Genomic DNA, 23,457 nt, shown 5'->3' with positions numbered 1-23,457 from the left:
CACACGCGGGGTATCTATTAGATGTAATCCAAAAACACACGCACACAAAAGGTCTAACCAATGGACGGTCTATTCCGTAATCGTCGTCCAATACTGGCATCAAGCGGGACATTCTCCCTCCCATCCAAAGCAATTCCAGCTGGCGCCCGGCGCATCGAAGCCTTTTGAGGAAGCTTACTCTCTGAAGCAGTCTGTCGTTTCTTAAGAGGTGGCTGAGCCGGATCCTCTGAAACATCGAGGATCATTGATTTGGAAAAATCGCGCTCCGGTAAACTAGAGTTGAGTTGTTTCGCGGCGACGTTTAAGTCGACCTCCCTAAGACCCGTGTTGGTCGATGTGATGATTGTTGAGGTGGTAATGCTAGGTTCGCCTACCTCATCCTCGGCGTCATTGTAGACCCGTGTTTTCATCGGTGAGCCCATGCGATGTTTGATCGGTGACTTCAAGCCTGGGTCCAGATTTTCCTCCTCAAGGGGCGTGAGTATAGGTTGGGTAGATTGCTTTAGCTTGTCAAGCAGAGTACTGTGGGGTTCCGTTCGAGGCAATGTTTTAGGATACTCGTAAGATGTCCTCGAGGGAGTAGTTCCTGTTGGCTTGTATTCGACCATTGGCGTGCTTTGAATGTTATTTCTAAGCTCAACCAACGGCTGTCGAACTTCTTCGGAAAAGGGAGTAACAGCCTGTTTGATACTATCCTCTTGAGCGGTGACCGTCTCTTGGAATGCATGAAGTTGGGTGCTCATGCTGCCAAGTTCTTCTTCTAGTGACACGAATGAGTCCTTGATGTTCTTTGTGAGGCTTTCCAGGTTAGCCAAATGAGATTCATGATGAGAACCGTTTTGAGACCTGGCTCTGGTCACAAAGTCATCCAATGCTTCCATCTGAACGGCCATCTGCTGCACTTGCTCATCAACGATGCGAACCGTCTCTTGATGAACTGCTTCAGTTGATTTTTGAATAGATTCATTGCGTTGTTCGAAAACCTAGATGACTGTGAGAAATTTCTTCACGTTGTTCTGTTACGCTCAAAACTTACCTCCCAGTCTTCCTGCATACGACCCTTGATAGCATCTCTAGAACTGACGACATCTTCCATCAGATGACTCTCCTTGCCTGCCCACTTATCCATGCCTTCTTGGTATTTGTCGGTTGCCCTTTGCAGGCCATCACCAGAAGACTTCAAATCAGACGTCACAATATCCACTCGTCCTTTGAGACGGGAGACTTGTTTCTGACTGGAGGCTTCAATCAACAAGTTAATCTGAGAAAGTAGATCGGCGCGATCGGTTTCGGCGGCTTGTCTTTCTTCTTCCAATGCTTTCTCGAGATCAGTAGAAGCGGACTGGTTTCCTTGTATAGCTTGACGGTTGGCTTCAAGCAATTGTGTGCGAAGTTCCTCAATCTCTGTCTTTTGTGACTCTAGATGACCGATGATTTTCTCAAACATGGCCTTGAAATCCCGACCTAGGGCACTATAAGACGAATGAAGCTATAGGAAATCAGTAATTTTCTCGCCTAGGACAACTCAATTCACAAACCTGGGCATGGAAGTCAGTCATTTCATCAATAACTTCCTTTGATATCCGCTCTGCAGCCGCAGACAGACCATTCAATCCCTGGCCAACTTTTCCCTTGACTTCCTCTCGAAGGACCTTAATTTCCTCGAGAACATCATTCATTTCATCATGGGCTTTGATGGATTGTTCCGTCAATCTATTCTCCGTCTCATCCAAGAATGAGCGAAATGCGTTGATCTGAGAATTCCCGCTCGCAACCGTTTGCAACTCCTTTGTAACAAAGTCCGTAACCTTGGTAGACAAGCCTTGAATAAGAGCTGAGTGCTCGGATTCAAAACACTCAACCCTATCTTCAATCAGCTTGGTCACATCAACAACATCTCCGGTACATGCCTCCCATGTATCACGGTTGAGGATGTGAAGATCCGACTTGCGATGCAATTTTTGGTGAAGGCCATTGACATGCTCAACTGTCTGATCCAACTTGGAGAGGAGCTCGCTACCAACACCATAAAGTTTCTCTTCCGTCTGCTCATGCGCTTGGCGGATTATTTCCTCTTGTTCCAATTGTTTCTTCGTATCTCGGAGAACAATTTCGGTCTGTTCCAAGACATCGTTTGTCTCATTCAATGCGGCGCGTGTTTCCTCATTATCCTTTTTCAGATTGTTGAAGTTGCTCGTTAGCGCAAACAGCTCCTCTGTCTTGTGTTTCAGGCTCGCTTCTTTGCTTTCAATCTTCGCTCGCTGTTCCTCGTTGATGATTCTGCGCGATTCACTTTCAATCTTCATTTCTTCGTAGGCTTCTGCAGAGAGGTAAACTCCGTTACGATGTCGTGTTGCAATCAGATCGCTTTTCAGCTGTTCGATCTCCATGGTATATTCGCGCAGCAACGTTTTCTTCGGCAACGTGGAGTTAATTTGTGGTTTGTTGCGGATATTCTTCGCTCGGAAAGCGTAATCTAGAGTCGATATTGTCTCTTCCAAGTTACTTCGCGCAGGCGAAACGGTTGCAATAATGCATGTCTTCGTCTGACCTCCTAGTGAATCCTGCAGCAAGCGCGTGAGCTTGGACTCGCGGTACGGGATATGAGAGCTTTTGTCGACCAAGGCGTTGATGACTCTGCCGAGCGTCAGGAGACTCTTGTTAATAAGGCCAGCCTCAGCCGCACGTTTATTGTCGGCGCCACTTCTCTGAATATTCTCGCTACCTGCCAAATCCACAAGATTCAGCTTTCCAGTGCTGATGTACTCTTCGCCAGCCTCTGTTGTCCGCTTGACGCTAGTGGTGATCGTGAAAATAGTATGACTTCGGGAACTGAGGTCGTTGCATTTCGTCGCCGCTACTTGGCGTTTGTAGCTCCCCCCTCGAAGCAGTTTGATTCCAGCGGTAGCAGAATGGATAAAATGCTCTTCCATACCTTGCACTAAAGTGGTACTATTGTGGCCCCTTTTCGATTCATTTTCATAGATTTTCAAGTTGGCTTTATCATCAGGAGAAAGCAAGTCTCGTAGTTCCTCATTATACAACTCAATGAATGAACACTTAACCGTACTTTCTCGGTCCTCCAGTTTGCTGAAAAGCGAGTATAAGACGCGCGGAATAATACCCGCATTTTCTGAAAGTATACCCAGAGTATCGGTCATATCTCCTGACATTGTGTATGTTTTCCCTGTACCCGTCTGACCGTAAGCGAAAATAGTACAGTTATATCCGGATAACATCTATAGAATTGCAAGTCAGTATCGTCGCACACAAGCGCAGGAATGAGATCCCACCTCGTTTAATATAGGTGTCACGACGTCGTCAAAAAGTGTTGTTTGATCAGCTGCTGGAGAGAACACTTTATCAAAATGGTATGCTTTGTTGCTCAGAGCGTTCGGGCCCATTGAAAGTTCGACGCCATTGGTACCTTCTGTCGATACGACTACGGCGCTGTTTTCTTGGATTTCTCGATCGTTACGACCGCGACACCGAACCACAACGTGTATGCTAGTATCCTCGCCACTGGTTGGTTCATATTCGCGTTCTTTACGTTTCGCACCTGCGATCGACTGCACGCTTGGAGATCTCTGTAGGCGCATGATATTTGTCGTTGTCGGTTTCAAGGCAACAGCTGGAGACTGGGATCTTTCGGTCGCAGAGGTGGCTATACGCCTGGAAGGTTGTCGCAATGCGGGCTTTCTGGTGGCCGCCCCGGTGGCAGGCCGTGTGTGAGGAGCCGGCATGATGTGTGGGCGAGCAGCAGGCAGGAGTCGGATGTACACTATTTCCTAAAATGCAAACATTGAGCCTTGTCCGGAAGATTGTTGAATGAATTAATGGCGGGGGAGGGCGGTACTGTGGTGTGTCGCGTACTTAATGCTGAATAGGAATGCAGGAACAGTTCACAGCGACTAGGTTTTGTTTAGCTCGTCGATGGACAAGGCAAGAGATAAACAAAACCCGAAAGCGGTTAGCGCATGGAAATCGCTGCCTGAGGCCCGGAGTGCTCGTCCGGCGCCAAGAATGCCAAGCCCATGTGCGTGCTTCTTATCGGACTAGGCGGTGACGATAAGCCGGCAGAATGTGTGTCCAGCGTCATCGGTCAGCGGGGGGCTTCACATGATCCAGGCTGTGACTTGAACGTCGAATATCGCATTTATTTCACTTCCTGGCAACTATCAGAGATAATCTTACCATCTAAACTATCAAATATTTGACGGCTTATTATCTGTCGCTTTTTTGTGGGAAACCTTCGGTGATCCTCCTTGCTGGCCATGAACTCCGAGTGGTGATCGTGCCGCAATGTCAACTCCTAGCGCGCCAGGAGCAATGCAGGTGTTTCCGGGCAAAGGTCTTGGGAATCTGAGTAAGTTGGATTTTACTCACTGCTAAGAATCTCCTAATGTGTTTCGCTGACAATCGGGACTGAATCATAGCATTGGGAAGCTCACTCCATAACGTCTTGAGTCGTATCAAGTCACGACCTCAAACATACCCCGCCATCGACCTCGCATATTCCTCCACCGAACCACTGACGGAGCCCATTGTACTCAACCTCCCTAAGAATGGGCTAAGACTGCGATTTGACGGACCCGATCAACGACTGCGACTGATCGAGGTCCTCGACTTTTCCAAGGTTCCCCTTGTATATAAGAATCACGAAGTCGTCAAGATTCCAAAACCACAAGAGCAACCTTCATCCATGGGACCCAGTTTTCGTCATGTATACAACCGACTCTTTGGGCCTTCTTATCCTGGCGAATATCTCTCACCAGCAGATGACTCTCCATTCGGCACTTATGTCCTGTCCTATCCAGGAGTAGCTTTTTCTTTCCCGCTACAACATTTAGCTTGGTCCGATAATTGTGACTTTGTAGCACTTCTTTCGTCCTCTGCCGCTTCTCCGGCAACTTCGATGGCCATATTCCAGGGCGCTTCATGGTCCGAAGCTCGTAATAAGCTCTTTACAACACCGCCTCAACTACCGCGTTCGCCAGCCCTAATCGGAAAGGGCAAGGAAGCGGTTCCGGATGAGATCGAAGAAATCAGGGTACTAGGAGCGGGAAGAATAGAGCTTCTGCGGAGGTCCAGCCCTCCGCTGGTAATAAGCCTCTCCGAAACTACACCCCAGGACCTAATTGCCGAACTCGGACCGCCGGACGCAATCTATCGCAAAAACGACCGCAGGATATCCATTCATAACGCTCGTGGTGTGAATCAACCACGTTTGCTGAGCCCATCTCCCGGACAAGGTCTTGATACACCAGACACAGATCGCTCCTCGAATAACAGTCCGGCGGAAGACTCCGATGATGAGGCCTTCTCGGGCTCCAAGATCGACCCTTCATCTCTTCCTTCAGAATGCTTCTTTAATTATTTCCACCATGGATTCGACGCCTTTATATCTTATCAGACACCATCTGGGTCGGCATTGCCAGGTTCAGGAATGTCAGACATTCCACCTCCTGCTACATCCTCCCTGCTTACTGTGACGAAGCTCATCGTTCATGGGAACGTCCCGGGTTCGTATCCCTTTAATCGATATCGCCGAAGTCGCTGGAAGATTCTTCTCGACGATACTGGGGCAGAAGTTTTAACGTCAGAAACACACTATGATGAAGTATCAGAACGACTTCAAGCCCTTTGGAAAGGGTCATATGCATCATCTTCCGAGGAACTAGCACTTCAAAGAGGTATGGTTTTGAACAGAGGCTGGGGCGACAGTCCTGAAAGCAGCGTAGAGTTCCTTGGAGGATGGGAAGAAAGCATCGGCGGTAAACACAGATCAGCCTCTTCAGGGCCCGACAGTGGTCAAGGGCTGGGGAATACGGAACTTTATGGTTTTCCAGGTCTTCTTTTTGAGGTTTTGAAGAATGGGGCGGTTAGTTCCATGACAATATACTGAAATATGCCGAAATTCCTTGCATCTAGTGATTTTGGACGGGCGTTTTATTGCATCTTTGTTGTGACTTATTTAAGATTATTCCCCTACCAGAGCTGTAGAAAGAAATTCATGATCTTTGGACCCTAGTCATTTCTCCGCCATTACACACGAGAAATTTCTGCTGGTTATATCAGATTAATTCTTTCACCAAATACTTCTTTCGAACTAACGAGATTTAAGCCTAGTCCTACGTCTATGCTAACCCGTACGTACCAGCTGACCCATGTCGATGCTCTCTCTATTCTTCCGAATTTCATACCTACCAGTATATGCAGAGTCATGGAACCAAGTCAAATAATTGTTACATCGGTGGTCTTAAAGTCGGCGGGAAATGTACATGGCTCGGTATATTAACGCCCTAGAGGGGCTCATTATACGGAAATTATGTGCAAGGGCAAGCACGCAGGCTTCATTGAATGTGTGGCCTGTGGTGCAAGCGATGATTGGGTTGAAGTTGAGAAGCGTGCGAATAAGCTGGAGAAGAAGACTACCGCGAAAGCAGTCTAGAGACACCATCTGAGGAAAGAAAGAGAGAGGAATTATCGGATAAAATTCGTATACACTAGAAAATGGATTCATATCGCGCTCATCCAGGTCCTAGTTCATGATGGTGTGTGTTATCATAGTTTCTGTAAATGAGATCTTAACGGAGCAAATCAATTTCGTCCGAAAGTGTCCAAAACGGATAATGGGCGAGTTTGCCCTAATTTCTCTCCGAACCTTTCGGGCAGCGGGCAAATTTTGCTCCATAATCTTGCTAATATATGGATTGGGATAGCATAATAGGATGGAAGACTATATCTACAGACAATGTGCTCTGTCTTATAAAATGTCCATTTCTGGCGGTTCATGGCACAGGGTATTCTCACTGGATACCTAGGTACTACTGTATTTCGTTAGATATCAAATTATGTTCTCCGTGCCTCAATCAAAGTAGATCTGGATACCTAGGTATGCATTGTGCCTATGCACTCCAAAGTAGAATCTGCGCTTATCAAGTCGAATCGGAAGAACCTCGGCGACTTTCTAGAAGTTGTGTCATGCGATTTAAGTCAACTACTGCGAGGGAGATGAACAGTATAAATAGAAACGTGTTTGTCCAATATAACCCTGGAAAGATATAGCTGCCCTGTACAATCATCTACCGTCCTATCTGCTTCATCCTGTCTGCTTCTTCCACCAGAGAAAGATAAAATATGGCTGCTACATTCCAAGCCTGGCGAGTCTATCCAAATGCATCCATCCAGGATGAGAAGTCCATCGGAATCCTAGATAACCTTATTCTTGAAGAAGTCAAAACACCGGTTCCAGGCCCCGGACAAGTCCTTGTGCGTATCCATGCAACAGCACTAAACTTCCGCGACTTGCTCATCACGGCCTTTTCACCCAAATATCCCATCCCAGCCCTACCCGGTTTATCCCCGTGCTCTGATGGAGCAGGCTCTATAGAAGCCATAGGTTCAAGCAATAACAACAAATGGAGAGTCGGTGATGAAGTCATATTCCGAGTCACCAACTCGTGGGATGAAGGCGATGTCTCCAACTTCAAGGGTAATGGATTGGGTAGTGGTAATATTCAGGGGACTTTGAGTCAGTATCTAGTTGTTGATGAGTCGTGGTTGGTCAAGAAACCCGCCCATCTCACTTGGGAGCAAGCCGCCAGTATCGCTGGTGCTGGTGGAACTGCTATTCAAGCTCTCTTTCACAATGGTATATCCAATGATTTGAATCTCTCTGGGAAAACGATCCTCACGCAGGGCACTGGTGGCTCATCCATATTCTCCGCCCAATTCGCGCTGGCTGCCGGAGCCCACGTCATTGGCACGACTAGCTCAGACTGGAAAGGTGAGTTACTCAAGAGCCTCGGGGTGCATGAAGTGGTGAACTACAAAACCCACCCAGCATGGGCCGAGGAGGTTTTGAGACTCACAGGTGGCAGAGGTGTAGATCTGGTCATTGACGTTGGTGGCTCCGCGACTTTTGAGCAGAGTCTCAAAGCTGCGCGTTTTGGGGGTACTGTAGCTGCGGTAGGGTTTATGACGGAGCCTCAACCGTCTGATCCTGGCTTGATTCATACAATCATATTCGGCGCAAAGACGAGTGAGTGCCTATTTATTTACTTGATTGGGCATAGAGTGCTGATTTGAGCGCCCTAGTACGAGGTCAAATGGCTGCTAGCTTAGAGATGTACCATGAGCTGGTTGAATTGACAGAAAAGCACAGAATTGAGCCTGTCGTTGGACAAGTTTTTGAGTGGACAGAGGCTAAGGAGGCTTTCAAAGCATTGATGCAGCAGTCAGTCCCGGGCAAAATTGTGATAAACGTCTAGTATAGAGACATAGTTAGAAAGCATATAGGTGGAGTAAATGAAACCAAAAAAAAAAAAAATGAGAAATACTTAGGGTTTCCTTGATATGTCTTCTTGCCAGTTCTTGGATACCTCAGGCGTCTAATCGGCGGCATGCAAAAGTGGAGACACAGCGGAGCTCTCCCATTGGCTGTTATGGTAAACACGGAAATAATTTCTCGGAGCACTAGTTCGACTGTCTGAGTCTGGACTTTCTAGACATTTAACTACATATCAATCAATACAACATACCAGGCGCACATGTCTGCCGCTACCGGGAGGCGGTAGATCAAGTAGTATGACATGACGCGCTCCTGGACTTCAACCCTCAAGCTCCCTCGCTCGACGTTTCCCGCACGAGCCCCCGTCGCAGACCAAACGAAGTATTTGCGACGATGTTCTGACGAGCTGTATGCCTGGCAGCGCGAAAATCGGCCTGCTAGCGACACTTTCGTATTACACGATGGCCCTCCGTATGCGAATGGCGAATTACACGTCGGTCATGCCTTGAACAAAATCCTGAAGGATATTATCAACCGTACACAATTGAGTCGAGGGAAGCGGATACATTACGCCCCAGGATGGGATTGCCATGGATTGCCAATTGAGCTGAAAGCACTTCAGGCTCAACAAAAAGATGGAAATGATTTTAGCAAAGGACTAGGTTCCGCAGCGACGATCCGCAAAGCTGCACGGAAACTCGCGGAGAAGACGGTCAAGGAACAAATGCGTGGGTTTCAAGGATGGGGTGTAATGGCCGATTGGGAAGGTCATTACAAGACATTGGACAAGAAGTTTGAGATGAGCCAATTGGGAATATTCAGAGAAATGGTCGAGAAGGGTTTGATTTATCGACGGTTCAAGCCGGTTTACTGGTCGCCCTCGACAGGGACAGCGTTGGCCGAGGCTGAATTGGAATATAATGAGAATCACATTTCGACGACTGCATTTGTCAGGTTTCCTTTGGTCAAGGTGCCGGAACAGATCCGCAGTAATCCATTGGTTGATACCGACTCGTTAAGTGCTGTTATTTGGACTACCACGCCATGGACACTACCCGCCAATGCCGCGATTGCCATTAGCGAATCGCTAAACTATCTGATCGTTAAATCAAGCAATCATGGGCAGCTCCTCATTGCGGAATCGAGGCTAACCTATTTCCAAGATATGCTAAAGGAGGATCTTCAAGTCTTGGTTCCTTCTATTCAGGGATCTGAGCTATGCCAGGAAACGACTTATAGACCATTATTTCCTAGAGACGGAATTGAAGAGCAACCCATCGTCGCGGCAGATTTTGTGACGGCAGATTCCGGTTCCGGTTTAGTTCATTGCGCCCCGGGCCACGGTATGGATGACTACGAAGTATGTCTTGCGCAGGGAATCCGGGCTTTTGCTCCCGTCAACGACGAAGGCCGTTTTACGGATGAAGCTATGCCGCATAAGCCTTCTTTCCTATCTGGTAAAAGTGTTTTAGACGAGGGAAATACCCTGGTCCTGCAATATGTTGAATCAACAAACCAGCTGCTTAATCAACATAAATATGAGCACAAGTATCCTTACGACTGGCGGTCGAAAAAGCCTATCATCATACGTGCTACTGAACAATGGTTCGCCGACGTAGCAAATATACGCGAATCGGCTTTGGCATCGCTAGAGGATGTGACATTCGTTCCGGCAACGGGTAAACAAAGGTTGAAGAACTTTGTGCAGAACCGTACTGAGTGGTGTATCTCACGCCAGCGGGCCTGGGGTGTCCCTATACCGGCTTTGTATGACAAGACCACGGGTCAAGCGGTACTCACTAAAGAAACGGTTTCTCATATCATGAATGTCATTGACGAGCGTGGTATTGATGCCTGGTGGACAGACAGTCCGGAAGACCCCGCATGGATACCTCATCATCTTCAGCAGGAGAATTCTCCCGGTTATCGCCGTGGTACGGACACGATGGATGTCTGGTTTGACAGTGGAACCAGCTGGACCCAAGTAGAAGACAAATCGCTCGGAAAGGAACGCCCTGCAGACATCTACCTTGAAGGCACTGACCAGCATCGCGGTTGGTTTCAATCCAGTCTTCTTACTTATGTCTCACATCAAGTTGCTTCCGGAACGGTTGAATCTTCTACTATCAAAGCACCATTCAAGCATCTCATCACCCACGGGTTTACTCTCGATCAAGATGCTCGCAAGATGAGCAAATCTATTGGAAACGTCATCCAACCAGACGCCATCATGAACGGTACGCTTCTTCCTCCGCTCAAGCAGAAGAAATCGAAAAGCGCCAAAGAACAGAAAGCTTCCGGTCCAGTTTACGACGCCCTTGGACCTGACGCTCTTCGCTTATGGGTTGCCAGCAGCGACTACACTCGAGACGTTGTCATTGGACAACAGGTTTTGCAGACTGTCAATACAAGTTTACATAAATTCCGTGTCACGTTCAAGCTTCTCCTAGGTGCTCTCGGCGACTTTGATCCTAAAGTGAATATGCGTCAATATGAAGACCTTCATAAAATCGATCGTCAGGCATTGATGCAATTGACTCGGTTGGTGGATACGTGCCGAAACGCGTTTGATAATTTCGAATTCTACAAGGCCGTCAATGCCTTGAACCGCTGGGCCAACCTAGAATTCTCCGCTTTCTATATGGAAACCCTCAAAGACAGACTATACACCGAGGCCGAAAACAGTGCCAGTCGGCGCGCAGCGCAGACGACCTTGTTCTATATCTACACTTATTTACAGGAGGTGTTGGCTCCTATCACGCCGTTACTTGTCGAAGAGTCTTGGGAGCATACTCCGGAACTTGTCAAAGCCCAGCTTGAGCATCCTTTGCAACGGATTGCTCGCACAACACCTACCGAGTGGGTTGACGAAACAATCAGTATCGATTTTATTGATCTTATGGCAGCCAACACGGCTGTCAAAGTTATTCAAGAATCGGCTCGATCAAAGAAACAAATGGGGTCTTCTTTGCAATCTTTTGTCCATTTTGAATTACCCGACAACGCGTCACATGATATCTTCCAACGCTATCTTAGTGAACTTCCGGACCTCTTCGTGGTATCCTCGGTCTCTTTAGGTGTCAGGGGATCGAATTCTCTTCCCAGCGGAATCGCCAGCGCTGAATGGACCTACGCAGAGGAATTTGAATTACCAAATTCTGGAAAGAAGGCGACAGTGCATGTGTATGCACCGAATCAGGCCAAATGTCCCCGTTGCTGGCGATACGTTGCCCCCGAACCAGTGGTGGAGGAAGCTCCCCTGTGCAAGCGATGCGACGACGTCATCAGGACGTTGGACGGCAACTAGCTGTGCCGTTCTATTCTGCAACTTCCGGCGCCCCAATCCAGATGTACAATATAATCTCCAAGCATGTATACTACTGTAGATAGATAGACAAACTGTACGATAAGAAGATAAGACGATAAGACAAAATCCGGGGTAATTCCAACATTCTTCCGTATCAGGTTAGTACGACCGGTGACGTATCTGCACTATTTTCCTGATTCGGATGGGCTCTAACCCTATCTGGCCGGAGTCTAGATCAATCGGATCGGGTTGACGCTGACTGACTCTCGCGTAAAGATGACTGCTGCTTGACATCAGTCGACCATTGGTGCCATTATCCCCTAGTAGCTCCTCTGGCGCAGACAAGAACAGGTTTGTGTGCTGTTAAACATCGAGCTATGTCGACTCAAGAAACAGCGATGTCCCATGGATTCGAAACCCTGATGCTTGGAAACAGAGACTTGAGCATCATCCCGTGACAGATCTATCTAAGGGCTGGTTAGAGTACGTACTAGGAAGGAGGGGGGCGTCCCTAGGGAGTGGCGTGTCATTATGTATGGCCCAACCTAGAGTGTACGTGTCGTCATATTGCCCCGTCTAGCTATTTAATGCCCAGTACCCCCCAAGTAGCTCTGTCTTGTATTCTCTACTCGGTCGACCATATCATTCCTCATACGACATACTCACCTTGACGGAAGAAATCAAAATGATAGTCACAGGTATGGAAGAAATACTCAAGCACACGGCAACATTGCCCACTTCGACTTCTACCGTCGGACCGATTCCGACGGTGATTCCGGGAGATCAGCCTATTGTGCAGCATATTCATGATACCGGGAAGCGGACTTTATGGTAGTTAATCTTCATAGAGACTTTGACATCGAGTAAGATGCTGAGATAGCTGCGTTCAGGGTCGTGGTCATATTCATGGCAATTTCCTCCCTCGCCTTCTACTCCCTCGCGGCCCGAGTCCGAGTTGTACGTTTATTATCCACACCAAAACACTAACGTTCATGACTAACACGGTCGACAAACAGCAAACCCGGCTCCTCCACACCCTCACAGCCCTCATCACCACGGTCTCCTTCCTCTCTTACCTCGCCATGGCCACCGGTGAAGGCGTAACCTACAAACACTCTATTGTGCATCACCCCCACAAACACGTCCCCGACACACACCAGGAATACCTCCGGCAAATCTTCTGGGTTCGCTATCTGAACTGGATCATCACCACCCCCCTTATACTAATCAATATCGCCCTTCTTGGCGGCCTGAGCGGCGCGAATCTTGTTGTCACCATCGCGGCGGATTTGATCATGTTCGCGGCCGGATTGACGGCTACCTTCGCGCACGATGAGCGCCGCTGGGTCTGGTATACGATTGTGATTATCAGCTTCTTGACAATTGCGTTCCAGGTTGGTGTTAATGGTGCCCGTTCCGTGCGGAGAGGTGCAGATCAGCGTCGCGCGTTGTTTACGTCATTTGTGGGTGCGAACTTGTTGGTTTTCTTGCTTTATCCGATGTACGTCCTCCTTTTTCATCCTTTCTGTCAAGTTACAAGCCAGCTGACAGGCATAGTATCCTTGCTGCGTCGCCACTTAGTCAACGCATCGGCGTTGACGCTGAGACTATCGCTTGGGCAGTTCATGATATTTTGACACAGGGTCTTTTCGGATATTGGTTGTTGCTAGGTCATGATACTAGTGAGACTGCGTAAGTTTCGCCATTGGAACCGAGTTGTATATCGGCATCTAACGATTCTTGCAGACAACTTGTTGTGGACGGTTTTTGGTCCCACGGCATCAGCCATGAAGGCGCAATTCGCGTTGGCGAGACTGATGGAGCTTAAATCGGCAAGCTTGTACTATGTGTACAATCAGTGGATACGGTTATTACGTGGCTTCATCGTGTTCAAGTAAAGGTGCAGACACAGAAATGGTCTGTTGCTATGATGCGATTGATCATATTCACCTTGATCTGAAGGGATAATGCATCGAGAGAAAATGTCAAATTGTTGTAAATATGAAGGTAATGAGGATACGTTACGTTACGACGGTGTGATATTGTTGAATGGGAAACAAACGCAGCTTTTGGGTCATTTTCGTCACTGCATGGAAGAGATCGATTATCAATATGCAAACTGTTTCGTTTTTCCTATTTCCATTAAGCCAAAAACACAATTGAATGAACTTATTCTAATGATTCAAATTTGAGTCCGTTAGTGGTCTCATAGAATTTTCAATTCGACCTGAAAATGGTCTTGGGTAGCCTAACTCTGGGTTGAGAGGAGATCTAAGGCTAGAATTCCATTCAGCACTTGCTGATCTGGTGATCCATGGGTCATAAAAGGCGAGACTACCAGACAGTTCATCTGCCCTAAGTTTCTCCCTTAGATATATTTATTTGTAGCGCTCGAACACCCACCCGCCCCTAAAAAACATTTTGCAGCCCCCTAACCATCCCTAGGCCTAACCTGAACGCAAATAAATAGAGGGAATAAATACTTCTGTACTTATGAACTAATTTATATTGAAATTTGTGATATTGAGCTTTTCGAGCCTACCTAACCTGCTAAAACTCTATAATTTTAGTGTGGCACAAGGGACAAATTTTTAGTCCTCACGTCGTCGGATTCTCGTATTCTCATACCGTATTCTCGCATTCTCGTATCTCCGCTTTCGCATACTCGCATCCTCGCATTTGTGCCATAGTTTGGATTGAGCTATACAGAGCGAAAGATTTAAGGGTCTAATATGGGTGAAAATAAATATAAAATAAGCTCTGTTTGTCTGTATTCCATATTAAAACTCTTTCCCTCTTCATCGACTTATACTCATTTGTCAACCCGCCCATTATGAGTTCACCTTCGAGCAGTGATGGAGGCATCAACTTCGCACTCTACCGTTATACTCCCTCAATTGCTGCCGCATCGGTATTTGCAATAGTTTTCCTAGCTATCACAATTTTTCACTGTGCTCGACTATGGCGATGCCGCGCCTATTTCTTCATTCCCTTTATTATCGGTTTGCTTTGTATGAACGCCCTCCCGAGTTGGAAAGATCTCAAAGCCACTAGGAAGGTCGCCAGTTGACTGATAACATAACAGTTGAATGTGCCGGCTATATTGCTCGCATCTTCTCGCACTTCAACACCACACCCCTCGGTCCATATATCGTACAGACCATGTTGATTCTGATCGCGCCGCCCCTGTTCGCTGCTTCCATTTACATGACTCTGGGTAGAGTCATGGTTACCCTCGACTCTCAACAACTCTCCATCGTGCCCGTCCGATTCCTCACGAAAATATTTGTTGTTGGAGATGTGATCTCATTCCTCCTTCAATGTGGAGGTAAGTGCAAGCTTTCGACCGGGCTCTTTCGATTGCTAAATTTTCACCATCAGGGGGTGGTTATATGGCCGCTGGAACGATTGGGGCTATGAACACTGGCGCGAACATCGTAGTTGGAGGACTTGTTATCCAGCTCCTTTTCTTCGGCTTCTTCGTCGTCGTCTCGGCGGTGTTCCACTGGCGCGTGAAGAAAACAACACCATCAGGGCGCAGTAAGAGCTGGGAGTCTATAATGTGGGCGCTCTACGCTTCCTGTTTCCTCATTCTAGTGAGATCAATCTTCCGCGTGGCAGAATTTGTTGAGGGCAATGATGGTTTTATTATGAATAGGGAATATCTGCTGTACATCTTCGACGCTTGTCTCATGTCTCTGACTGGAATTGTGTTGGCAGTTGTCTACCCTGGGTCGTTTTTCGGACGTATTGACGGCAAGCGAGAGAGCGGGCTGCGGCTTATGTCTTCGGATGAGGGGAGGTCAAAGTCATATGGAGCTTGAAAACTAAGCTCCAATCCTGTTCTGTTAAATTCATTCTGTTCACGCTGCATGGCGGCTGGTGGTCATATCTGGATTCCGCAACATTGCATAGACTGCATCTATTATTTTCTTTTTTCATTGTCTCGGCGATTTAGCAAAAAATAATATAGAGAATACTTTTTTTATTTGAGGTTTTGATTGTGCAGAATGATATCTCGTCTTAATTCAAAAGTTTGGCGAATAACCCTAATAACCCTAGCTTCTAACCCTTCCACGTTTTCAGTCGCCCTCTCAACTTAACTTTATTCCCACTTTCGCATCTGACGTTTGTCCACTACCTACCCCATCGCTTAGCATCAGGATTAGCTTTCTTCAATCACATGAGCTCCTTAATACACAAACCCAATATCAATACTACGACACACAATGCCAGCAGGCGATACACATCGGAACGAGGCCATGTCGCACCCGCGTCCTAAGCACCGTATCAGGCACACCAAGTCCCGTAATGGTTGCTACACATGTAAGCAGCGTCGCGTCAAAGTACATATCGATTCTAGACATGATATCTCGGTCAGTATTAACTGATAAACCCCAGTGTGACGAGGAACTGCCAATGTGTGGTGCATGCTTGGTTCGGGGCGAAGACTGCGTCTACCCCAGCCCAGGAGGCACACGGGACCAGAGACCAAGGCAGCGGCCCATCTCTCGCGAGAGACCATCAGCCGAAAGTATTCATTATCAGGCGCGCAATTATACGCAAGAAGTATCTTTTCACCCCTTGAATTTCAATGTGGCAGCTCCGGAGGAGCCACAAAATGTCGGGTCTAGTCTGAATATGAGTGATCTCAATCTACATCAACACTTCATCTTGCACACCTCCAAAAAGATGACTCTTCACAAGATCAAGACCGTGGTCTGGGAACGCATTATTCTTGATCTGGCTGGAGCTAACGAGTTCCTGATGCACCTTGTCTTGGCCCTGGCTGGTCTGGACATTCTAATCACTGGGCAACATATTCAGGCAATTTCTGATGACCATTCCATCTCCTGGAGCCCTCAACTTCATTCAATTATGGAACATCATCAGCAAGGACTTTCGGGGCTGCAGAAAGCTCTTTGCGCCACCGCTTGGCCCAATGCAGAAGCCTTGCTAGCGGGCTCCATGCTGGTAGTGGGTTTTGCATTTGCTTCCCTTGGAATCAAAGATCTAGATCCGCCAATGGGTACCTTTCAGCAAACCCCGCCGCAGATACAATGGCTTCACCTTGTTCGTGGCGTTACATCTATCTTAACTCAATTCTGGTCGACTTTGAGAAGATGCCGCCTCAGGTCGCTACTTTTCTTCAACAATGCCAACGACGATTGGAAACTTTGTGAAACAGAATTGCGCTCAGGTGTGGCTCATAACCAAATAACTCAATCAAAGAGACTTCGAAAGTTTGCCACGGGGGCTAATCACGCCTTGTCGGATTTACGAGACCTATGCGCAAGCCTGCGTCAGTCTTGGAACTTTGAAGAAGGCAGTGACGGCTCACCAATGTTAAATACCACCCCCCGATCTGAACAAAGTGGATCTGACGGGGCCAGAATGTCCCTTGGCACATGCGAGCAAGTTATCGATGTGATAGAAGACCTCTACATGAGAATCCTCTACATTCTACAAATGGAACCACTCAATCGCCAGTCGCCAACATCGTCATCAGATCTGGAGATCCAGGTCGACCTCGAAGATGCAGCCATTTCAGCGTGGCCTCATCATCTACCTGAAGAATTCATCTCGCTCCTGGACTCGCATGGCAATGTCGATCCACTGCTAGAGGGTGTGAGCCTGACGATCCTTGCGCATCTCTACTCGACTATAGCTATTCTGGAGGATATCTGGTACCTTGGTAAGACATGCGACGCTGAAATTTACAAGATTAATACTTTGGTTCATGGCCTGGGGGATGAAAGGCTTATTCATTTGATGGAATGGCCCGTTAGTATCATAACACGACAAGGTATATGAAACCGTGGGAGCTCTGGGTGTGTAATTTACCGGTAATAGGGACTCAAATATCTTGTACATGTAGCGATTATCTAATAATTTCTGCATCAACAAAATAAACAATAAAAATCCTGTGTAAGTTGTCGAGTAGTTGTAAATGGTCCTGAGTATCTTAGCCCTGGGCCGGTTCAAAAATATAAAGTTGGTTGACGGGAAGTCGATCGATTGCTTCTATTTCTGCATGCTACCTACGCTTTTAAAATTGAGTAAACCAGGAAACTACAAGAGAACAAAAGGAGAAGAGAATCACAAACTTTACCAACGCGGTGGTCCTATGGCATGAGTCATAAACATTCAGGTCATCATCATCGTAGTAATAGCGATCCCGTACCGGATAGGGGGTTCGTTCGGACAAGCAAAATACCCAAGTCTCAACCACACAGCTCGTCCTTCCAAGAATCGAGTTATTCACTCTTCTCCCTCGTCCTCTTCAATAACAGAACTGACCGGACGTTTTCGAAAGCCCAACGAGAATCGGGGTTTTCTCAACACCGGCGACGAGGAGGAATGTGAAGAAGGAGTAGGTGAAGGACAAGCGGCATAGCGCGGAATAGAAGACGATGCACCTGGCTTTGGATAATAACTTGAGGTCGCGTCGTGAGATGGCGAAGAAGAAAAAAGCGATTCACTGACTTTCTTCTTATCCTTGAGAATTAGACACTTCGCCTCTTGATCCAACGATACCCGTCTCCCCTCTTTGGCAATTTTTTTCTCAACAGGGAAAACCCGAAGCTCAACTTCTTCCATGTCGTTTGGAAGATAGAATCCAGCGTCGTAGCAATCCGTGAATGTGATTGATCGCAGCTTGTCTCCATTGAAGCAACTGCAGAACGGGACTGCATCAACTACAAAGCCGCGTAGGGTAAGATGCACGATAGGGAGAAGTCGGGACATCCATGAGTCGTACTCTGGATGGCTGCCCTTAAGGTTCGGTTTGGCAAGTTCTATGGCGCAGTTGTCGAGGTATTCGGCGTCTCCGTATTCTTTCAGAATGCGTCCCTTGCCGTCGCCTCTGTGATTGTTTGTTAGAATGCAATCAATGAATTTGTTGAATGGTACGAAACGTACGGTTTGATATAAGCCTCAGGTTCCTTTGCCTGCGGACGCCATCCTTTCTCGATAGGACGCCAAGGTAACACTGCCTTTGGCGATATGCGCGGCTCCTCAGCCATTCTCAATTGAAGATCTTCGAGGTGCTCCATCTTCCAGATAGCCTGAAATAGCCTTTTCTGGTAAGACTTTAGCATGCCACTAACCATTAGACATCGGAGATCCATGAACGAGTTCAAACAGGACAAATATTGATCATCGAGGGGGACGACTGTCTTGCCAGGAGCAAAGTGCTGCCACATATCGATCCAAAGGTTCTCCTGGGAGCTGATGCCACCGCGAATATGAAGTAAAGCTCCAAAGTCTATGCCTAGGAAGATTGGACTCATGTCCGGATCGGTCCTTGAACGTCGGCGAATGAGGGGTTCTCTTGCTTCTGAGCGGTACTTCGAACTGGGTGGACTGGCATCACGTCGAGAGGTTTCTATGTGTTGGTTATACAAGTTAGTCAGACGAACTTTACATCTCTACAAGACTGATAACTTACCCATTGCAATTGAAGAACGTGACGTGGTGCTCACCTGAGAGAGCGAAAAACTCTCTATTCTTCTACTCAGTCTCATCTCACTTGAGGCGTGTGGAAGGCTGTCATTTTCTGGGTTTCTTACTAGCTGTTTCCTGCGAGGTGTTCTTTACAACGTTGGTCATACCCTTCGTAGGGGAGCCAGATTTGCTCTCATTGTGTCGTTTGAGACGCGACATATTCAGTCTTGGGATGACTGATCTTTTTCTATTCCCATCTGGAGTCATGGTGAGTTTTTGGCGTATCAGTTTGTATCCTGTTTCGATTCTTGCTTCAAAGTTGCTGACAAGATAGAAGTAGATTGAATGAGAGACAGCAATAGGAATGGAAAGTTTGACAGAAGAGTGAGAGTTGGTTGAAAGAGGGTGAATGTTACAGGTCGCTCATCAATAGCCCAGAAAAATAAACAGTCAGTGAAGAATGACTAGAAAGACAAGGCCAGATGATCACAAATCTTTCTTTCTGCTCATTGTGAGCATCATTTATGCGCACATCTTTAGAGGCATTGTTGAGACGAGCCAGGAACAAGTCATCAGACGACAATGTTCAAAGATGAAGCTGAAAGATGAGTAAAGCACGCATTGTGATGTAGAGAAACCCCTGAATAATCAACCCAAGAATAGAACAAAGGCATTGTGAAAAAGAAGCAGGAAGAAAGCATACTCTACAAATAAATGATCAGAACTGAAGCGATATTAGAAAAGAAGAGGACCATATTGCCTGCTAAGGCTGAAGAGATGAAAAGTGCCGGCCTATCCTTCTTGTTCACGTCGATTTCCTAATTAGGATTTACTCAGCAAGAATGATATTACGCTAGCAGACGCCGGCCAAGTATGCTTTCTGAGTTCTAGCTCTCTCTGTCCAGAAACATAGGGTTGACATATTTGAATTCACTCGATTCTTTAGAATTACCCTGCTCAATTTTATATTCTACATGTATATCCATATGCGCTTCGCTTCGTTGATGGTATATTGGGTGCCTGATTCCGAAGGTGTTGACATACAAATCCATTTCCTAGTAGATAAAAACATGTTTACTGGAAATCGACGGATTAGGATCAACATGCTCGTATTGCTAGTTCGATATGATGCCAACATATCAAGCTATGGTCCCCCGCCTGTCTTTACAGTGCACAAATCAGGTCGGTATTGACTTTTTAGAGATCAAGGTTAAATGAAAAGGTCGTGCGGCCATTAGAAAACATTGAAGAAAGAAGAAATAGGTATTTTATGCATTTTTAACCCCTCATAAAACCAGATATCTAGTAACGCTTGCCCTCACGGAGGACATCGCCAAACTCCTCCAATGGGCTGCGGATGAGCTTAGTCTCCTTCCACAAGTTGGGGGTAAGGAAGCCGTAGGTGTTGCCGACAGCGAGGAAAGTGGCCTTGAGGGTGTTCTCGAGGGTCTTGGTGGAACCGGAGGAGGAGGTATAGGCGTCCTGGACACCAGCAAGTTGGAGGAGACGCTTGACAGCGGGGGAGGCAACGAGGCCGGTACCACGGGGGGCAGGGATGAGCTGGAAAGAATCATTATAAATATGCCATCTTATGAGGTTAATGGAATGGGGGGAAAACGTACTCGGACAGTGACGGAACCGCACTTGCCGCTCTCCTTGGTAGGAAGAGAGTGAGGCTCACCGAGGTTGGTACCCCAGTAACCACGACGGATGGGCAAAACGCTGAGCTTGGCAATGATGATAGCGGCGCGAATGGCGGTAGCGACTTCCTTGGAGGTCTTGATTCCGAGACCGACGTGGCCCTCACCGTCACCGATGATGACAATGGCCTTGAATCGGGTACGCTGACCGGCACGGGTCTGCTTCTGGACAGGCTTGATCTGTTGGGGTTATCAGCGCTGTTCTTTTTCAATTATCTCTTCGAAGATTTCCGCATGATTGAACCAGGCCCCTCAGTTAATTGTAACAATAATTTCGTCCTTGATTCCTCTAATTCCAAGTGCAATTGAGAGTGCCTGATCCAACCATGCGATGATCCAATCGTACCTTCATGACCTCATCCTTGAGCTTGGGGAGGAAAAAGTCGACAATCTGGTATTCCTTGACGGGCAAAGAGTGCAAGTAGATCTGTTCCATGGAGGTGATCTTGCCAGCCTTGACGAGACGGCCCAACTTGGTGACGGGCTGCCATTCCTTCTCTTCGCTCTTAGCACCACCGCGACGACCACGGCGGCCACGACCACGACCACGGTCACCACCACGGTCACCGCGAGATCCGAAACCTCCACGTCGAGGAGCAGCGTCAGCCATGATTGCTGTATGTGTAGGAGAGTCGACCGGGGACGAAAGGGAGGGGATGTCGAGATGGTTGTCGATGTCGAAAGTCGGAACTTTTTCGTAGACGCCCACCTTTGGAAGTTTACCGCTCTATACAGAATAATTAGTGTGGCTCCGGCGGCCGACCAATAGAAGAGCTTGGCGGACTTTGGGTCTAAGCGAGCGGGCGGGAGCCCTAGAGAAGGAAGCCCTATGCCCTAAGTCCCGAATGGGGGGAGGGCACCCCCATCCAGGCGGTAGAAGCGGTTGCTTACATAAGCGCCAACGTGAGGGCACCGAAAAAAGCAACGTGAAAACCAGAGGCTAAACTGTCAGGTGACCCCGTTCACCGGTTGCTATGCGGCTTGATTGGCTGTGTGCTCGGTATTTCTCCATCTTCGCGCTCTTAGTCAAGTTGGTGTTACTTGGATGTGAGAGATCTCCAGCATTTTCAGCGCGCTTGGCTGCGCTACCTCCACCCCTGGAAGCTTTGAGGAACACAGACAGGCCTAGTCCTGCTTATCTCGGCCTACCAGCTTTCTTGTCTCGAGCAACTGACTATTAATCTGTCGTCATGGGCTCCATGGTATCCCATCTTTTGTCAATCGTCGTTCTTTTTTCTTCTTCGTACTTACATACATCCCCCAATAGTAAATAATATATCCTCATACATATTTCTGCCTTCCTTCCCAGCAGTCCATTCTTTTTCAGTTCCGTCCATCTTTTCTCTACATAGCCAAAATGTTGCGCTGGTGGGTCCCTGACTTACATCCTGACCGCAATTGCTCAAGAAGTCTGATTATTGACAATGTTGTTAGGTACGCTGCGAGAATGGCCCAGCGGCCGCTGCTTACCTCAAGCATCACTACAGCTGTATGTTTCTCTCATTGATTGAGATTGCGGATTGGTATGCGTGTACTGATCTTCGTTGTTACAAGACACTCTTCGGCGCCGGAGATGTGCTAGCGCAGCAGGTCGTTGACAAGAAGGGTTTCGATGAGCATGATTATGCTCGAACGGGTCGCATGGTTCTCTACGGAGGAGGTATGTCTACGATTTTCGGATCTGATTGTTTACCCTTGAGAGCAAGCTGACTTTGTGAACTTTAGCCATCTTCGGTCCTGCCGCCTCGGCCTGGTACGGCGTCCTCCAACGTCACGTTGTCCTAAAGAGCACCACAGCAACTGTCGTCGCCCGTGTCGCCGCCGATCAACTCCTCTTCACACCCGTCAACTTGTTCTGTTTCTTGTCCTCCATGTCCATCATGGAAGGTACCGACCCCATGGAGAAGTTGCGAAAGGCTTACTGGCCCACATACAAGACGAACTTGGGGGTCTGGTCGACAGTACAATTAGGCAACTTTTCCCTTGTTCCGCTAGAGTACCGTGTTTTGGTCGTTAACGTAGTTAGCTTGGGTGAGTCGATCTCCGAGTTGCATATCTCATGGCACTAGCTAACCTTGTTGTTACAGGATGGAATTGCTACTTGAGCTTTGTCAACAGCAAGGCTTAATTGTTATTATTGTCACATTTAGCGAAAAAAAAAATATGCATGTTTGGGATAGGACTAGCGAAATAGGTTCTGGGATGGGACTTGGGTATGCCGTTCTGGTTTCAATGTCGATATCAACACATACTCTCATAGACGTAAATGGTTTGTTTGGTATAGCGAGTTTTGGATCGGGTTATGCGTGGTTATTTGAAATCTATTTGATCACTTCGAATCATTCATTCAATCCTAAATTCATTTTAGTTATATGATTCTTTGAAGTAAAATAATGCCTTGCCTGTATATATATATTCCGGGCGGTGAGTATTTCCCGGCCATAGATTGGGTGGCCACAACCAAAAAAAGTTGCTTTCACATTTGATCGATCCGCTTCCTGAGTTTACGGGCCCGACGGTAAAGTGAATTCTCGAAAAATTCACCACTCGAACAGGCGTCGTCGCCTTTCAACTACATTTCACAAATCGCGATTTGTGGTCTGCCTGGTGCAGAGGATTCTTTTCTCTCGACCTTCTTAACCGACGGTTGTTGATTGGTGGTGTTTGGTGTGTGCCCTCCAGCGCTCCTTCCCAACATCCCACTCCGAACA

General features: G+C 47.4%; 10 protein-coding genes across 10 annotated transcripts; 7 read left to right on the top strand and 3 right to left on the bottom strand.

The window, feature by feature from the left end:
* Positions 1-53: 53 nt before the first annotated feature.
* On the bottom strand, positions 54-3,743 carry EYB26_000097 (uncharacterized protein; the record flags this gene model as incomplete). Its single annotated transcript, XM_054259414.1, has 4 exons — positions 54-983; positions 1,037-1,489; positions 1,539-3,239; positions 3,294-3,743. The coding sequence occupies 4 exons, from the start codon at positions 3,741-3,743 to the stop codon at positions 54-56; spliced, it is 3,534 nt and encodes a 1,177-aa protein (XP_054115389.1).
* A 559-nt stretch (positions 3,744-4,302) lies between these two features.
* EYB26_000096 (uncharacterized protein) lies at positions 4,303-5,905 on the top strand (the record flags this gene model as incomplete). The annotated part of the gene is made up of 2 exons (XM_054259413.1): positions 4,303-4,366; positions 4,437-5,905. 2 exons carry the CDS (start codon positions 4,303-4,305, stop codon positions 5,903-5,905), a joined length of 1,533 nt encoding a protein of 510 aa, XP_054115388.1.
* A 1,235-nt stretch (positions 5,906-7,140) lies between these two features.
* EYB26_000095 (uncharacterized protein) lies at positions 7,141-8,273 on the top strand (the record flags this gene model as incomplete). Its single annotated transcript, XM_054259412.1, has 2 exons — positions 7,141-8,044; positions 8,101-8,273. 2 exons carry the CDS (start codon positions 7,141-7,143, stop codon positions 8,271-8,273), a joined length of 1,077 nt encoding a protein of 358 aa, XP_054115387.1.
* A 321-nt stretch (positions 8,274-8,594) lies between these two features.
* On the top strand, positions 8,595-11,600 carry EYB26_000094 (uncharacterized protein; the record flags this gene model as incomplete). Its single annotated transcript, XM_054259411.1, has 1 exon — positions 8,595-11,600. One exon carries the CDS (start codon positions 8,595-8,597, stop codon positions 11,598-11,600), a length of 3,006 nt encoding a protein of 1,001 aa, XP_054115386.1.
* Positions 11,601-12,285: 685 nt separating this feature from the next.
* Positions 12,286-13,428, top strand: EYB26_000093 (uncharacterized protein; the record flags this gene model as incomplete). Its single annotated transcript, XM_054259410.1, has 5 exons — positions 12,286-12,431; positions 12,491-12,557; positions 12,617-13,101; positions 13,158-13,292; positions 13,347-13,428. The coding sequence occupies 5 exons, from the start codon at positions 12,286-12,288 to the stop codon at positions 13,426-13,428; spliced, it is 915 nt and encodes a 304-aa protein (XP_054115385.1).
* A 1,005-nt stretch (positions 13,429-14,433) lies between these two features.
* Positions 14,434-15,424, top strand: EYB26_000092 (uncharacterized protein; the record flags this gene model as incomplete). Its single annotated transcript, XM_054259409.1, has 3 exons — positions 14,434-14,611; positions 14,686-14,928; positions 14,982-15,424. 3 exons carry the CDS (start codon positions 14,434-14,436, stop codon positions 15,422-15,424), a joined length of 864 nt encoding a protein of 287 aa, XP_054115384.1.
* Positions 15,425-15,829: 405 nt separating this feature from the next.
* Positions 15,830-17,414, top strand: EYB26_000091 (uncharacterized protein; the record flags this gene model as incomplete). Its single annotated transcript, XM_054259408.1, has 2 exons — positions 15,830-15,946; positions 16,002-17,414. The coding sequence occupies 2 exons, from the start codon at positions 15,830-15,832 to the stop codon at positions 17,412-17,414; spliced, it is 1,530 nt and encodes a 509-aa protein (XP_054115383.1).
* Positions 17,415-17,861: 447 nt separating this feature from the next.
* EYB26_000090 (uncharacterized protein) lies at positions 17,862-19,054 on the bottom strand (the record flags this gene model as incomplete). Its single annotated transcript, XM_054259407.1, has 3 exons — positions 17,862-18,465; positions 18,522-18,987; positions 19,051-19,054. The coding sequence occupies 3 exons, from the start codon at positions 19,052-19,054 to the stop codon at positions 17,862-17,864; spliced, it is 1,074 nt and encodes a 357-aa protein (XP_054115382.1).
* A 1,294-nt stretch (positions 19,055-20,348) lies between these two features.
* Positions 20,349-21,356, bottom strand: EYB26_000089 (uncharacterized protein; the record flags this gene model as incomplete). Its single annotated transcript, XM_054259406.1, has 3 exons — positions 20,349-20,606; positions 20,669-20,926; positions 21,093-21,356. 3 exons carry the CDS (start codon positions 21,354-21,356, stop codon positions 20,349-20,351), a joined length of 780 nt encoding a protein of 259 aa, XP_054115381.1.
* Positions 21,357-22,103: 747 nt separating this feature from the next.
* EYB26_000088 (uncharacterized protein) lies at positions 22,104-22,874 on the top strand (the record flags this gene model as incomplete). The annotated part of the gene is made up of 5 exons (XM_054259405.1): positions 22,104-22,114; positions 22,181-22,235; positions 22,301-22,406; positions 22,472-22,777; positions 22,834-22,874. 5 exons carry the CDS (start codon positions 22,104-22,106, stop codon positions 22,872-22,874), a joined length of 519 nt encoding a protein of 172 aa, XP_054115380.1.
* Between the last annotated feature and the right edge of the window lie 583 nt (positions 22,875-23,457).

Source organism: Talaromyces marneffei, chromosome 1 (genome assembly GCF_009556855.1).
Source record: "Talaromyces marneffei chromosome 1, complete sequence".
NCBI classification, from domain to species: Eukaryota; Fungi; Ascomycota; class Eurotiomycetes; order Eurotiales; family Trichocomaceae; genus Talaromyces; species Talaromyces marneffei.
This window is presented reverse-complemented; position numbering and strand designations above follow the sequence as displayed.